Here is a 17,361-nt window from a genome sequence, read left to right on the forward strand (position 1 = left end):
AAAAAGTCCAGTGGCGTTCCTGTTAAAGTTGACAAATTCTACAAAAATTAAGCTGGCGAAAGCACAGCGTGACAATCCCAGTGACTAAAGTGCTTGAATTAGGTTTTGTTAATAACCGCCTCGCTCTCTCTTCCTTCCTCGTTTTCCTCGTCTCCCTCTTTCTTGCGTTTGGAGGACGCCAGCCCTGCCAGCGATTTCGCCTCTTGAGCGCATCACCGGCGAGTTCAAAGCGACCGCCGCTGCATCTGGTTCCCATTTGGAGCTTGTCGTTCTCCTCACGTCACTGACAGCCCGGCATCTGGGAGCCATTTGCCTTAATTACCCAGGATCCTCCACTACTCCCCCCCCCTCTCCGCCTACCCTCACCGTTGTTACCAACTCCGCCTCCCCTCTAGACCAATAAAACTACCCACGCTCCCCTGTGTGGAGAGGAACAATTTTAGTTTGGGTGGAGGGAAAGAGAGAGAGAGAGTGCAGCATTCATTAAAGACCAATAAAAGGACGAGAAAGAGTGTATAAGACACAGGAAGTCAAGGAGAGACAGGCTGGTTAGAGGCAAAGCGTTCGGTCCTGAAGATCTTAAAGGTCTTTTGAGACGCCCACCCACTTTCACACAGGGATCCTGGTTAGAGTGTGGTTAGCAATGCCTCTCTGGACCAAAACCAAAAACCCGAAGCAGGCTTCCTTCAAAAAATGCTAAAAACATTTAATAAAACCACCCACCGGCGGCAATTTAGTTGCATGTGGAAGTGGCCAAGCTTGAGTTTGATCCCAACGCAATGAAAAAGCTGGGAATCATTTGAAGCCCTGCAAGTGTTTCAGACTACAATAAACACCTTGACTGATAAAGGTTGGCAGTCGCAAGAAAGGGGTAAGTCCTGTTTAAAGTGTCCACAACATGATTCAAATTCTTGCTAAGATCTCAAAGGTCTCACTGCAAATGCTAGCGCACAAGAACAAAGAGGAGAAGAAGGACGGCCGTAGCTTGGTCATAGCTTAAGTCTTACGGCTTGGATGGCCGTAAGACTTAAGACGTATAAAGTGGAGGGTGGTGTAGCTGTGGTTAAAGCTGCTGGGTTCCCCAACACCAGAGCCCTTTACACAACACTTAACACCTGCTTACTCCAAGGACGGTTGGTGCATCCAAAATCACACACTGAGTAGGTACTACATTTCAATAAGAACTTACTTTGCCATTAAAGCTGCTGTCCGTAACTTTTTTTGTGTTCAAGATTTACAAAAAATATAAAAATGAGAATGTACAACATGAATCCATTTTCCAAACCGTGTTTTGTCTGACCCTGAATCATTATGGTACATTTATATTAAATATTTATATTGGGACTATTTCAGACTGGTAGGTACCGCTGCGGATGAGCACAGTCGCTGTGTGACTCGCCATAGACATAAACAGAGAGAAGTAGCTCCGGCTGCAATGTTGCATGCAGTTCTGTTTATTAACCGCTAGAGTGCGAAAAGTTACGGACTGCAGCTTAAAAAAAATAGGTCCTATATAGCATAGGGGGTCGCACACCAGACGCGAAGCTCATCGGCGCATCTCAGGTATCTCACACATTATATACACGCAAGCTCAATTTTGAATCGACTTCTGACAGAAGAGCTGCACGATGGGTGTATCTTGTAGCGCAGGGTGAAATCAGATTAAAGATTTGAGGGAAATATAATATACATTTAATATAAAACCTTGAAATGACGCTCTGTGGCGCGGCAGGATTTTCAACAACTTCCTGAGTAATGCCGGTGTGTGCACACTCATTGAAAACAATGCGTTCGAATTTTAAAGACACCGCTTATCTTCGCGTTCGGTGTGCGAGCCCTTATGAATGTGAATGTAATCCAGAAGTACTACATCTGTCATGCTGTCAATCATAGCCACGTGACTTAAATGCTTTTAAAATAGTGTCCATCAGATGCTCATTCCAGAATCTTGGCAGAAGTAGTGGGTCATCTGGGTACATCCCGCATACTGTTTTTCAAATACTATGTATTTTGACATAATACTCTTTGCATACTATATAGCAGGAAATTATTCGATTTCGGACATAGCAAGTGTTCTCAGTCATTAGCTACATTTACATGGACACCTTATTTTTGCAGGTTACTACCGCACCTTCCCCTAAACCCAAGACAGCAAATACTGTATATCACATAAACATGGTGTCTTCCAATGTCCAAATGTATTTATTTATATGAAAACTGATCCATATATTTGAATATGGCATGGCTTATATGAACATATTTCCAGGGAATACTATCCCTATTGAAGTGTTGCCGTGAGTTGTATCAAATAACGGAGTGAAATTATCACCTGAAGGCAGCCAGGTACTCTGCGTCGCCCATTGGAGGATCCAGTCCGCCGGTCCATGCCACATTAACATTGAAACCCTCGCCGGCATCAGAACCCACCTGGGACCAATCAAACACGGCACTGCTGTTAAACACCAATCACTGTGATCCTTTTGTGCTAAAGGCCATGATACAAGCAGCTCTGGTTTGGAAAACAATTGTGACGCATTGAAGTTCTTGAGTCAGTGAGAGTAATGTGAGCCTTTAGTGATATACAGCAATAAATAAGAATAGCGGGGGTCTTGTATTTGCTGTATTCATAGTAATCAATGATCTTTGTGCACTGACCTCTGCCGGTCCACCACTTCCGGGGAAGAAGTTGCCATTGTCGTAGCGATGGAGGGAGATGTAGAGGACGCTGGGGTCATTGTAGAAGATTTCCTGGGTGCCGTTGCCATGGTGAACGTCCTGAATGATTGATAACAAAAAATAATCAGGTTATTTAATCGTTTACATTCAGCACACAAAAGAACACTACAGCGAGTAAAAAAGCTAGCACTAAGATGTTTACCTTTTACATTTTCTTTCATAGTATTTTCTTTTCTTTTATTTGTATTTCGGATGCCGTTCAGTAAGCAGTATATTTAAGGAATTTCGCACTGGGTAGTTATAGGAACTAGCCACTAGGGTTTCCCGAGAACTAAAAGTTCCCCTAGGAACATTTTCCTGGTTGCATTCACACCGCAGTATCTGAAATGACGAAAGCCGCACTTGTTGTGACTTTTATTTTGACGGCGCTGAGAACGCCAGAGCCTGAGCACACAGTTCTCAAATTCTCCATCTTCATTAGTTTATGATCTGTTTAGCTGAGCAGAAATACATAATCATGTTTCTCTTGGTCCACTTAAAGTTGCGCTATATTTTCTCTTTAGCGTAAAGGTCGAGGGGGTCTATCTATCAGTTTTCCATGTTCGTAGAGTTAGTTTGTGGAGTAGATATATAGACCATAATCTGTGTGTAGACGGTCCTGGTGTTTCACGTGCATTCGGCCAATCAGAGTACACTTACTTCACTGGTAGTTTCTATTGTGCTGGGTTAGACCCGACTCTAAAGTAGGCGCTAGTTTAGTTCCTCAAAAGGAGTTCCTAGAACTAAAATCTTTCCTAGTTTCTGCGGTCCGAACACGCACCAAAATCCGGGTATTTCCGCTATTGGTTCTAGGAACTATGAAAAGTTCCTCTGGTGCAAAACTCCTGTTTTTAGCCCTCCCAAAAAAGACCAAAATCTGGAAATAATTTGATTGAGTGATTGTTAAACTCAACCCGTTCTGTCTGTTAGCCAATATTAGTCAACTATATTGTTTAAAAGTTTGAATCAGGTGCAAATCAGTTTATTCAACAACAATATTTTCAATTAACTTGATAGGCAACTATTTATACAGTTTATTACACTGCCCGCCCAAAAAGAAATATTTAACTACATTTATTTCTTTATGGAAATAAATGTTATGATGTTATTTCCATCAAGAAGTGTATCAGTTTTTGGTCAAGATCTTGTATAGAGTCCAGCACTCTGTAAAGTCTCCTCCAGCACATCCCAAAGACTTAAGAGGGCAAAAATTTAAGAGGAGCTGATTCATGAGTGAAAATGATTCTTCATTCTTTCACAGTTCGAGCTGATGAATCTTGACATTGTCCTCATGGAATATGGTCATGATGTGTCTTCATACATGGTTGTTTAAGAAATGAAAAGCTACACAATCCATCAATTAGGATTAGAAGAACTGATGCCAAACATATAACATGATAGAAGCATAATAATCACAGCAATAATCATCCAATCATTGACTCTTTAGCATTTGCCTATTTAAACTCAAACAACAACTTTGTGTGGTGTATATTGGTAAGCTATTTGTGTAATTATCAGATTTTTTTTTACTGTATGTAATGTGGATATTTAACTTAAACAAAATTGTTCTTTATTTTTCATGCTGTATATTACACAGCGGGTTGTGATGGCTGGTCTTGATGTGCACAGTGGTGATAGTATAGATATATTAGTATAGATTTATTCAGCCGTCATTTCAGGTATTTTACATAACATGAAATATATGATTGGTTTCTAACAGAATTTGCATTCACTGAATGAAGAGCTCTCACCCAGTCAACGATGAGGATTTTACTGGCACTGAGTTTCTGCTGGAGCTGCTTAGCAGCGATCGCCACAGAGTTGAAGAAACAAAAACCCCTAAGAGAGAGAAAGAGATAAAGTGAGGTCTCCCACATTAAATGCCAAAGAAACAAAACAAAAAAAACTGTGTAGTAGTACACAAACAACTTTCTCACGCAACTGAACTTAGCGGATCTGCAGAAGTTCTCTTGTTAGAGAAAAATGATTGAAAGATATTAACGACTTGAGGTAATCTAAAAGCATTTAAATGTTCACATATACACAAAAAATAAACGTGAAATGTTTAAGAAGATGATTAGATATGCACTGGGAAGTAAGGGAGCGAGGTGAAACGCTGAGAAATTTGGAAAGAGCGAACTCAGCAGGGTAATAACTGCTGAAATAAATCAGCGTCTTTCCTCCCGCTCCCTCCAAACCTTCATTATCAAGCCATAAATATCCACACACGCAGACAGGCGTGCTGACGCTGCAACACACACGCCGAACACGAGGTGACAGAGTGCACATGTGCAAACACAACACCCACGACAGACAAACACAACACTCCAAATATGCCATCAACGCACATGTACAGGAAGAAGCATTTCACTCGCGACCGCAATAAATAAACCCCAACTCACATGCACGACATACTGTACATTACCAAGCACCCACATATGTATTATTATCATTTTAAGCATTGCTTTTATTTGAAAACCTTGTATAGCAAGACAGTGGAAAGCAGACAAGGAAAAACAACAGTGCATAAGTCTTAAAAATCACCATTAAATAAAAAAAAATGACAAATCTTATTTTTTCAGAATATAGCAGTATTTATTGGCAGTGGCTATTTTTATGCCAAGTGCAAATAGCAGCATTTTCTTAGCAATAGATGCTATTTACACTAAGTGACAATAGTGATATATTCTATTTACACCATGAAAATGTAGCGGTTCTTATATGTGTAAATAGTAATTAGATGCTATTTATACTTTATTTTGGAATATACATACTATTTACACCTCAGTATTGTTGTAAATTAACAAGACGCAATAATAACAGTGTAAATTATTATATTTATTAAAATGATTAAAATAGGTGTCCTTAATGGGACAATAAAAGCCCTTCTTACACTGACCCCCAACCCAAACCAATAAATGCTTTTATTATTATTATTATTATTAAACATTTCGTTAGGCACTTTATTTCCACTTTTAGAACACTTAATACATTTTTTATTAAAAGTAAATGCCTTTCCGATGTGATGGGAAAATAGCTCGGTAAAAGGTGGATTTGAACCCGGGTCTATCGCGTTAAAACCAAGTTCCATGAGCCTTACACCTCTACTGACTACACCACTGAAGACGTCGAAATACATGCGCTTTTTAAATCTCAGATAACATTTTTTAATCTATTAGTTTTTAAATTCATGTGCACTTGTAATCTTTAATCAGAATAACCTCCCCTCCCTCTTGAACCTTTCTTCTCCGATGATGTGGGCGGGGCAACCTGCTGTCACTCACATGAGATCTACCAATAGCAAACCACCACCATCCATTTAATTCCCCATGGACAAAAACCAAGCCCCGCCCTACATTTGTTCTTGTTGGAGAAGCCTTTTCACTTATACGTCTCAATAGGGAAGAGAACAAACATCGCAACTTCTGTTTCATGCTGACTTAAAACAAACTTTAGCAATATACAGAGAAGTTTCAGTACCGGTATGTAAGAGCCAGACTTACATGGGGTTTGACGGGTCCGCGTGATGTCCTGGTGGCCTAACCACAGCAAAGCCGTTCTGAAACATTGAAACCAACATGTCATTAACTGCACATTTACCAGTCGCCTCTCGCGCAGAAACGATGTTTTCACAAACGCGCCACAACTTTGAGTTACAGCAATAAAGCCATTTCCCTGAAACATCCCCTATAACCTTCATTAAGTTTAATTACCAGCAGGGGACTTGAGCGATTGAACCGTTCCCTCATGGTCGTTACAGTTTTCCACTTCTTAATCAGTTTGGTTTGCTACTTGGTTAATTTTTATTTGAGGCAACGGTAATTGCAAAGGCTCTCTGAAAGGAAATGAGGACTTGATTCTGATTGGTTGACACATGATCCAAAAGTGTGGACTTGTTCACATCATGTCGGAATTACAGCAGATAGATGTAGGCTAGTTCATGTAATCTTTTACAAAATGCCAGCAGCTAAGTTACATTTCTGTTTATCATAGCCAGTGTTGCTTGGTGAGATTTCTTTGTTCTTCGATGCTTTGTGAGGGGTTAATTAATGTAAAGTATTTCACTGTGGGGCTTTGAGGAAGTAATTATCTCAGAGCATAATCTCAGGCTTGTCAAGTTATAATTGTGGTACTTCTGGTGCGACGTGAACACGCATAATTTTACATTTTTTTTTATAAGCGAGCAGCCAGTGTTGATGTGTAGCTAACTATGCTACTAACTACATCTTTCAGTAGCATTACAGAAGATCAGTTTTACGCAAAGTAGTGTATTAAAAATAGCAACAAGCTACTTTTTATAGCAAGGTGCAGTGCAGCATGAAATAAAAGAAGAAGCTTAATCACTGCATTTCTCATTCAGCTGGGGCAGTAAACAAATGCTCTCTCTTCTCTCTCATTTGTACCAAAGTCTGAATCATTTTAGTGAATCAGTTGCACCAGTCATTTTGAGCCTTACATCCAAATATTTAGGCTGCAGAGGTTTGTCACATTATTGAAACCTAATTATTTTTTGATTGTAATGCTAATTTAGCCATTTCTTACCAGATAATGTCTTTACTTTAAAGGGGGGGTGAAACACTCAGTTTCAGTCAATCTCATGTCAATCTTGAGTACCTATAGAGTAGTATTGCATCCTTCATATCTCCGAAAAGTCTTTCGTTTTATTATATTTGTAAAAGAAATATGGGCTGTACCGAGTCTTTCCGGAAAAAAACTAGCGCCTGGAGGCGTATCGTGTGGGCGGAGCTAAAGAATGACATATGCGCAAAGCGGTGACGTCCTCAAGCGTGGAGAAACCATAGACTGTAAAAAAATAGAAACCCATCGCTATCTCAGCTAATAGATATGATTCAGAATCTAATTCGGAGGCTGAAATAGAAACAGCAACAGCAGGACGTCCGTCTCTGTGGTATGTACTGTATTTAGAGGCCTGTCAACATGACATGATTCGGTTTATGGACTATTGTATGCGACCAAACCTTAGTAGCAAGCAAAACGGTTTTGCACGTCAGACTAGTGTAACAAGTTACAAAGAACAACAATGAAGTCTGTTAGCGCATTTGAATGACGAAGCACGCGATCGTGTCGTTTACTGATGTTTACATACGCGACGATAAGCAACAGCACAGACATTTGAAGCAGTTTTACTTACCGGCTGCTTCCAAAGCAGGACCGAACCTTTATCACTGGGACCGCTCTGTCAAAAACACACTTCTTGGAGTGTGGAGATCCACTTTGCGATGCGACTGAAGCATTTCTGCGTTCAAATCGGTTCAAATGCAGCGCTGCCTTCCCGGAATGCTGTGCTGAAGCGTTGAAGTCGCCTTAATGTCAAAGTGGAGGAATGAAGTGGAGCGCGGCGTGGACTATAACCGACATAAGTGTTCACGGACGATGGATCTGCAGCTGAGAGCAGTTTACTGTTTACAGCGTACATTTCTCTCTCGCGCTAGTGACGCGCGCGCGCACCCTACCGGGAGAAGAGCCCGTACGGCCCATACAAGGACCTTCCGATCTTTTAACGTCAAGTCGACCCATACTCGAAAAAAACTCTCCGAAACTTGTGAGAAACTGGAAGGAGTATTTTTGACACAGAAATACTCTATCAAACGTCCAACATTAGTTTTTGAAACTTTGACTATGTTTAGGATGGGAATCCAAGTCTTTAACAGTGTAAAAAGCTCAGTATGCATGAAACAGCATTTCACCCCCCCTTTAAGAGTTAAATGGTGTAATCTGATAATTACACATCAATGCAGATGAACAGCTTCAATAGAGTTCGTTTTTATACACTAATGTTCAAATGTTTGGGCTCAGTACTCAATACTTTTATTCATAAAGGATGCATTAAATTGATCACATCTTCCTTTTTTAAGAATGAAAGACTTGAGTTCTTTGTTCTTTTCTCAAAGTAAGCTTCTGATTCGAAAGACTGCCGTTCGCCAGCTTTTTTTTTCAAGTAGCACGCGGAACCGTCACATTATGTTAAGCCCCACCCACCGACTCTATGCACGATGTGATTGGCCTGACCAGAATTTGGTTTTTCCAGAGCAAGCCAACGGAGAGTTGCTAGACGCCCTGGCTGCAAATTAGATTTGCTGCCGCTTAAGTGCGTCTAGATTTCTAGACTACTGTTTGAGCGCAATAAGCAGCAAAAAGTAATATAAAGTTCAGTCATGAAACTCTATTAATCGCTGATTGGTTCTTTCAGTTCTACGTCAGCAACCAATCAGAGGTAATTCCTCATTTCAGTGTCTTTATTGATACCGTATTCTAGCCGCTATCAGCATGCCGCGGAATATATGAACTCCTGACCCCACCTCCTCCCCAGCACCGCCTGTAGAGATCTGCTACGGGGGTTATATCATTATGCAGCAGCCTTTACTTGTCTTGTACTTTATCTTGACTAAGCTGAACATTATGTTTTTTCCCAGCAGATCTCGTACGCCAAAATCAAGCAATGTACATTCCCATGCTCTACGCTAATAAAATGCAAGCTGAATCCATCCACGGAGAGTCGTCATGATTGAACTAAAAAAACTACAATTCATAAACGGTGCAAATGGAAGGAGTGAGTGAGGGGAGGTGGGTTTGTGTGAAACTTGCTGTCAGAGAGATAATATTAATAATAACTATTTATAAAAAAAATGTTGCTTTACATATGGAAAGGGGGAATCTCCTCAACCACCAATAATGTGCAGCATCCACCTGGATGACGCAATGGCAGCCATATTGCTCCAGAACGCCCACCACACACCGGCTGATTGGTGGAGAGGAGACCGAGTGATTAAGCCAATCAGGAGAGGGGGATGATTAGGAGGCCATGATGGACAGGGGCCAATGGGCAAATTTGACCAGGATGCCGGGGTTACACCCCTACTCTTTATCGAAGGACATCCTGGGATTTTTAACGACCACAGAGTCAGGACCTCGGAGAGAGAGAGAGAGAGAGAGAGAGAGAGAGAGAGAGAGGAGAGAGAGAGAGAGAGAGAGAGAGAGAGAGAGAGAGAGAGAGAGAGAGAGAGAGAGAGAGAGAGAGAGAGAGAGAGAGAGAGAGAGAGAGAGAGAGAGAGAGAAAGAGAGAGAGAGAGAGAGAGAGAAAAGCTGGTCTAGTGTATTCTGAGGAAAATGAATATTGGAAGTATTTTAGATATTTCAGTATCAATATCGAATAATCAATATTTTTGACAACACTACATTGCACTTCAGGTATCTTTTTAAAAGACTACAATTGAAAAAAAATGTACATATTATAAAATTCAACCCACCAAAGCCAGTGACTGATTGCCACTGCTGAAACACACCAGCATTTGGCGAGTGTTAATGCCAAGCCCTGTTTGTCAAACTAATAACATCAGAATGGGCTGTTTCGAAGCCAGATACTCAACCAGTGGTGCAAAGAAGTTGTTACACATCTTTAAAAGTCACATGTGGCTGACCTACTAAATGTCTGACCCACTAAACAGACGTCTAAAATCAAGCTTGTTTATTTGTATATTGTTCAGCACAGACCTTGAGCTCTCCTTTAGCCACTCTGAAGGCCAGCTCCGTCACGCTCCCGGCCGCCATACGGGACGCTGTGGAAGTGTGCATCTCGTTCCAGATGGTGTCGTTGTCCACCTGTCCAAACACAAGCAAAGAGCTCTGGTGAAGGCCAAAAACCTGCTGATTTATTTATTTACTCCACTTAGGAGTAACCAATCTGTTCATAAACAGAACTGCTCGGCTCAGTGATTTATGTGCATGTAAACCCGCGTTAACACTTGATTTTGAGACGGTTTCACAGTTAGCGCCTCCACCCAAGCCCTGGCTCACGTAATCCCTCAGCGCCGCGTGCATGACAAATAATCTAAGTCAGTCACCCGTTCTGCCAGAATAAAATGATGTAGCTGAATCGTCTTGGCGTACACTAGCACATTTATCATTATGACAGCCGTGATCAACGTTCATAAATCTGCAAAGCCGCAAACAGCGGTTCAAGCGGAGGGCACGGCTGCACCATGCCAGCGTAACATGCGGTGCGACGGACACTCGCGGCAAACAGAGACGTGCTCGTCAACAACAGCCGCAGACTCGCATCTCCTGTTTAATTCTCCTTGACCCACAATTTCAACCAATCAATAAACTGACCGTAATCCTATTCAAATAACAGATGAATAAAAGCTGTATGCGTTCAGGCAGATGTTAACGCTGGAGATTTATGACGAAATATGTTTACCCAACCGTATTTGTATAAAGATCACTCATGCTAGCAAAAGTATTTAGATGCTTATTTTTGTTGTAAGCATCCACAAGGCGAAGTGCGTGTTACAAATTACAGAACATAAACTACATTTCAAGAATACACTCAAAGAAAGAGTCTAGAATGACCCACACTATAAATAGATTTCCTGTTATGTGTCATACTAATGGTATGTTTAAATATTCTTTGTGTGTGGTCTCCATATTGCCATAAACACGGCCTCTCATCACTGCACCAGCTTGAAGATTACACAAATCATATTGGAGAGTGAAACCTGCCTAAAATGTGACATTTTGAGAAACCATATAGTCATTCAACTACACTGGTTCTTGTTTGTGCTAAACGTGCAGACACACGTTTTATTTGACATAATATTTACTAAAATAATTAGAAGTACATTTGTAAATGAATCAACTGACAATTATGGAAGCGGGTTTACGCCACAGAATAAGTAAGGGATAATCCACGGTTCGCTGCGCCTAAACGGTTTTAATACGCGACATGGAGGCGAAGAACCGCCCGACACGAAGTGAATCAGAAACAATAAAAAATTTATATATTTAAGATAACTGCAACTTTTTAACTTTTAATTCTCTTTTTTTTCTCAGAATTGCGAGTTTATATCATACAAATCTGAATTTATCACACAATTCTGACTTTATAACTTACAAGAAATGTTGAACTTCTGTATGCAATTCTGACTTTATAACTCAGATTTCTGACTTTATATCTAACAATACTGACTTTAATTCACAGATTACTGACTTTATATCTCACAATTCTGACTTTAAATCATAGATTACTGTCTTTATATCTCACAATTCTGACTTTAAATCATAGATTACTGTCTTTATATCTCACAATTCTGACTTTATATCACAGATTTTTGACTATAACACAATTGCGAATTTATATCACAAAATTCTGTCATGCAATTCTGACTTTATATCACGGTGTCACGATTCACCAGTGTGAGTGCCCATGAGGGCACTCCACCCCGGACTGTCACTCTATCACAACTACATTACCCATAATCCTTTGCCCGGACTCATTAGCGCTCACTGTTTACACCTGTGTCTCATTATCCTGTTTTCCTCCGCCTATATAAGCCTGGTTATCTCTGGCTACGTCTACACTAATCCGGATAAATTTAAAAACAGAGTTTCCGTCTAAAAACGCTCCGCGTCCACACTATCATTTTCAACCGTTTTCCCAAAAATTTTCATCTACACTGAAACGTCTGAAAACGCTTCCATCCCCGTACTGCGCATGAGCAAATCCAAGACGCTTCGACTTGCGTCATTTCCGCTACTCGTTTATTTTCTCTTTGAAATTTTGCGGCAATGTCGAGAAAAGGCACTTTTAATGTTTTTTAACAGTATGTACAAACTGACATTAATATTTAACAAGGCTGTCAAAACAGAAAGCATACAAAACAACTGCTGTACAATGCCGTTCACCATCTTGGCTGAATTGGTCATATGACTGCATCACATGGCTAAAAATGGGTCATCGTATTAAAAAGCCTCCATTTTCACAGTCCACACTATGACGCGAAGACGGCGTTTTCAAATTTATCCGCTTTGGAGAGCGTTTTCAAAACGATACCTTTTCACTTTGACTTAAAACGCTGTCTCAGTGTGGACGAAAGGCCAAAACGGAGAGAAAAATATACGTGTATTAGTGTATACATGGCCTCTGTCATTCATTGCAAATTCTTGTCTTGTCTCACACTGCATTTCTGAGCGTTATCCCTGGTTTCGGTGGAATTCTTACCTGTCTCGGATTACCCTTTTGCCTCTGTCCCTTGTTTTGTTTGCCTGATTGGACTGCCTACCTGTTATGACCTCTTGCCTGTTTGTTGGTGGATTACCCTATTTATTACCATTTAAATAAAGCTGCGTTTGGATCTCCTGCCTTCTGTCTCAGAGCAGTATGTTACAGAAGGCTTCGTAACGAATGATAGAGATAACCAGGCTTATATAGGCTGAGGAAAACAGTGAGTGCTAATGAGTCCGGGCAAAGGATTATGGGTAATGTAGTTAAAATAGAGTGACAGTCAGGGGGGGAGTGCCCTCTCATGGGCAGGAGATCCTGCAATTACCTTTTTTATTTGCATTATTATTTTGTGGCGGAAACAAGCTTCCATAGACAATCAATTGACTTTTTCATTTTTATTTCATATTGACTTTTATCCGTAAAATAAACACATTTATATCTACATTTATGTCTACATTTAACACATTTATGTCTACATTCTGTAACCCTAGATTATTTTTCACAATAAGTTGCTGACAAACACAAATAAATGGAATTGGTTTTGCCAATAATTGGTCAACCACTTATTATAACCACACTCTAAAAAATGCTGGGTTGTTTTAACCCAATGCTGGGTCAAATATGGACTAACCCAGCAATTGTTTTTTTTTTAACCCAGTGATTGGGTTGATTTAATCCTGCGGTTGGGTTAAATATTTGCTTAATACAACCCAATCGCAGGGTTAAAACAACCCAACTGCTGGGTTAGTCCATATTTGACCCAACATTGGGTTGTTTTTTACTCAGAATTTTTTAGAGTGCATTGCTCATATTCATACAGCCTGTTTATGAGCTACCGGTAAATGGGAAACCATGTGCCGACACCTTTCACACACTAATGTCCACACAAACCAATGAGACAGCGCCATCTGACCTGTTGAGTTGAAGCCATTTGTGGGATTAATTAGTAGGATTTAATATCTGTGCATTATTCCTTGTAGTAAATGTAGCATGTGAAATTTTGCTGCAATGTAAGTCTATAGGATATTATGTCCAAGTGAAAATCCTAAATTCTGATCGATTTGCTGTATGATTCATGTCCGTCACATAATTGGTGCAGGCTGAATTTGATACCTGGGTCTAGAGATCTGAACAAACCCCTCACTCTAAGTACGAGTGGTAGTAATAGTGATGGTTGCTTTAGTAAACAGCAGTAGTAAGAAACCATCATTAATCTATAAAAACATATTCATAAGGGGCAGGAGAGTACGGGGTGGCAATGAGAAGAAAAAAACGAGGTTATACATTCTCCCTTTTGTTTGTTGCCCTGTTCCCCACATCTTCCTTCTCTCTATTCTCTTTCATTTTCCCTCATCCTTTTTTTTGCAGAACTTGCATTGCTTGTGGTTTGGCACTGTGAACAATGAGAGGGGCTGGAATTTCTTTTATCCTTCATGGCACATATTGTTCCAATCATTCCACATGGACCTGCTCTGAGCTTGATGATCGTCAGAGTGAAGTTTTCAACATTTTCTCCAAATTTTCAGCAGGGGTGCTGCTGCCAGTGTAGACTGTGCTGGGATCAGTGCTCTCTGACTTAAGATATGTGGTTAAAGGCACCAGCAGGACCTTGTTTGCAAAGCCCAAACATGCTGCATCGACCGCTGGCCAGTGTTTCTTTGTGGAGCAGGTGTCACTGAGGGCTCGGCTGAAGTCTGCATTGAGGGAGTGTAGTGTCCGCAAATGTGGCATTCGTCATGAGCACTGCATTTAAACCTAATATTTAAAACGGCACACTCTACGGAAGGGGTGTCCGATCCTGCTCCTGGAGGGCAACTGTCCTGCAGAGTTCAGCTTCAACCACACTTAAACATTATTAGACATGATCAGACATACTAGAAACTTCCAGGCAGGTGTGTTGAGGTAAGTTGGAGCTAAACTCCAACAGAGGACAGTGACCCCCGCGTACTACAGGCGCATATGCGTGCACATTAATCAAGACAACACGCATCAGGACGAGCTTCTTTTGCCTCATATTAGAGCCGCACGATTCTAGATAAATGGAGAATCCTGTTTTTGTGTGTAAAATGGAGAAATGCGATTCTCCCGCGATTCACAAAAAAACAAAAAACAAAAAAAACATGCAAAATAGAGGTTTTGAGAAAAAGTTCATTGCCTTAGTCTAATTAAAATAGATATTAATTTGAACTAAATACTTAAAAAAATGTTGAATGGAGTCAATGGGCTCTGTTTTAACGATATGAGCACATGGTCTGAAGCGCATGGCGCAGGTGCACGTGTCCGAATCCACTTTTGCTAGTTTAACAATGAAACAAACGGTCGGCATGCCCGGCGGATGGTCCAAAAGGGTTGTCCCCAGTCCCTCAATGAGTCATGGCTGTGTTTTGGGCGTAACGTGCAATAAACCAACCAGAGTCTCATCTCCCATTCCCTTTAAAAGCCAGTTGCGTTTGCACCATGGCCGACTCGCTATTCACATGGCGGTATTTGCGAGTGGAAAGACTGAACGCTTCTCCACAGAGCAATCCTTTTATTTTTATTATTTAATAAATGTTTGTGTGCTGCTATTTACATGGCAGCACACTCTCTCCGGATCAGTGGAAGCGCGAACGCAGATTTGAATGTTTCAGTGATGGTCGTACTTTCAATGGTTAACCAAAGTCCCTAAAGTCTGGTTTAAACAGTTTCACATCGCAAGCGTCAGCGGAGCGTGTTTTGTCATGCTTATATTCACATTTAACCATTGATCAACATGACAACGGCAGCTCAAACGTGCTTGCTTGACCCATTAGGCAAATACAGTTGAGCTTGTGTTTTACATATTTGATGTGCTCTATGTAATATGCGTTTAATCAATGTTTATAGCAAAGCCTTGGGTTAAACCGCTTTAATTTTATAATTAAACCGTGGATTACTTTTGCAATGTCTTTTGGTACTTTTTAATTTGTTAAAGTTTATATAGATAGGACAAAAATGATAAGAGGATATTAAAAATATATTTTTCTTATCGATCTATAAAAATATCCCCCAAAAAAGAACAAAGTCTTATGGGTTTGGAACGACATGAGGGTGAGTGAACGATGGCAGAATTTGGTTACACTTTATTTTAAGGTGTCATTGTTACAGTGTTATTATATTATATATAGTATATTGTATAAGTACGGAGTAATATTGATTAACTACATGCATTTACTACAGGGTTAGTGTAGAATTAGGTTGTGGTTTAGGGTTACTTACTGTGTGGAGGAGTGAGGTCACACATATAAAATCAATATAAATCCAATATATATGTTACAGAAAAGGGCGTAAAACAGGTTGACTATTGTGTATATGTATCTTTATGAAATTGCATGCTTTAAAATAAGCTGATTTAGTTAATTTTTACACTGCACAGATAATATATAAAGTATATAATAATTTACTTCCGAATTGTATTAAGAGGGGCTGTTCGAAATGAGATAAAGTCAGTATAAACTAAGGGGAATGTATATGTTTATGAACAATAAGGGCATCAACTAATACATAAAATAGATGTATATCTGTAAATGGGGTAAACCTATGGAATAATTGTGAAAAGGAATTTTTTTTTAATTATTTAAAGAAAATGTGTATAAACAAAGTAATTAATAATAATAATATAACTAAATAGGAGTAATTTGCATATGTATAATTACAAAGGTACTCATTTCATATGTATTAGTACAGTAGTTTAAATATTACATATACATATTTGTTTATCTTGTATGAATAAAATCCAGTGAGAAAGGAGACGCTCATTAGATATAGATAGTATAGAGGGTAGGCATAATAAGGAAAGACTTTTGATTATTATGTATATTATTTGATCTATTATAAAAATTGAGGACCGAAAATGTTTTTGGTTTAATAGTTGAATTAATGATATAGGTCGATAATAATAATGCAATAGAAACTAGTACAAACATAATACAGATCATATAGATGATTTGTGAATCTTGAATATTGCAATAAAAGCATATTTTTTTTGCGAGAAAGCATTTAACAGAGCTTGCTTTTTGTCCTATTTTTACTTCAATAAACATAAACAGAGAAGGGAAAATTGGTGACATTTTATTTTGTTAGTCCACTTTAGACATTCTACTGACTATAAGTAACTTTTCAACTACATATTAGAAGACTGTTATATAATAGGGGGTAAGTAGAATAAGTTGACATGTAGTTGCAAAGTTACTTATAGTCAGTAGAATGACTAAAGTGGACCATTGGAATAAAGTGTTACGGTCTATTAGCACTTACAGCAGACAATAACAATTAAAACGAGCCAAAACACAGTGTAAAATGACACCAGGATCTTGAAATAACCCTCACAGAGCAACAAGATATGCTAACTTGGCTAAAAACACCATATTTTCCGGGTCATGCTTCTATGCAAACAGACACTGTCTCACTGTACATGCCAAACAATATATGCTGTATGATTCTCTGCTGGAATTGCACTTTCTTTATCAATAATCACAATGAAATTTCCCCAGTTAGCAACATGTAATATGTTGACCACGAACATATCATGCATCTCTACTCAGTTTCTGATCTAACGTATTTTTTTCTGAAGGGTTATGGCTATGTTAAAGAGAGAGAGAGCGAGA

General features: G+C 39.6%; 1 protein-coding gene across 3 annotated transcripts in view; it reads right to left on the reverse strand.

The window, feature by feature from the left end:
- The window catches only part of hdac7a (histone deacetylase 7a), a 121,179-nt gene that overhangs the window by 16,431 nt on the left and 87,387 nt on the right, over window positions 1-17,361 (reverse strand). For all 3 annotated transcript variants that reach the window (XM_067446837.1, XM_067446836.1, XM_067446838.1), the window contains exons 17-21: window positions 10,228-10,335; window positions 6,219-6,274; window positions 4,467-4,554; window positions 2,656-2,775; window positions 2,330-2,427 (exon numbers count right to left, since the gene is read on the reverse strand). In XM_067446837.1, the coding sequence (XP_067302938.1) occupies window positions 2,330-2,427; window positions 2,656-2,775; window positions 4,467-4,554; window positions 6,219-6,274; window positions 10,228-10,335 (470 nt within the window). The remainder of the gene's footprint in view (window positions 1-2,329; window positions 2,428-2,655; window positions 2,776-4,466; window positions 4,555-6,218; window positions 6,275-10,227; window positions 10,336-17,361) is intronic.

Source organism: Pseudorasbora parva, chromosome 6 (genome assembly GCF_024679245.1).
Source record: "Pseudorasbora parva isolate DD20220531a chromosome 6, ASM2467924v1, whole genome shotgun sequence".
Taxonomy (NCBI): Eukaryota; Metazoa; Chordata; class Actinopteri; order Cypriniformes; family Gobionidae; genus Pseudorasbora; species Pseudorasbora parva.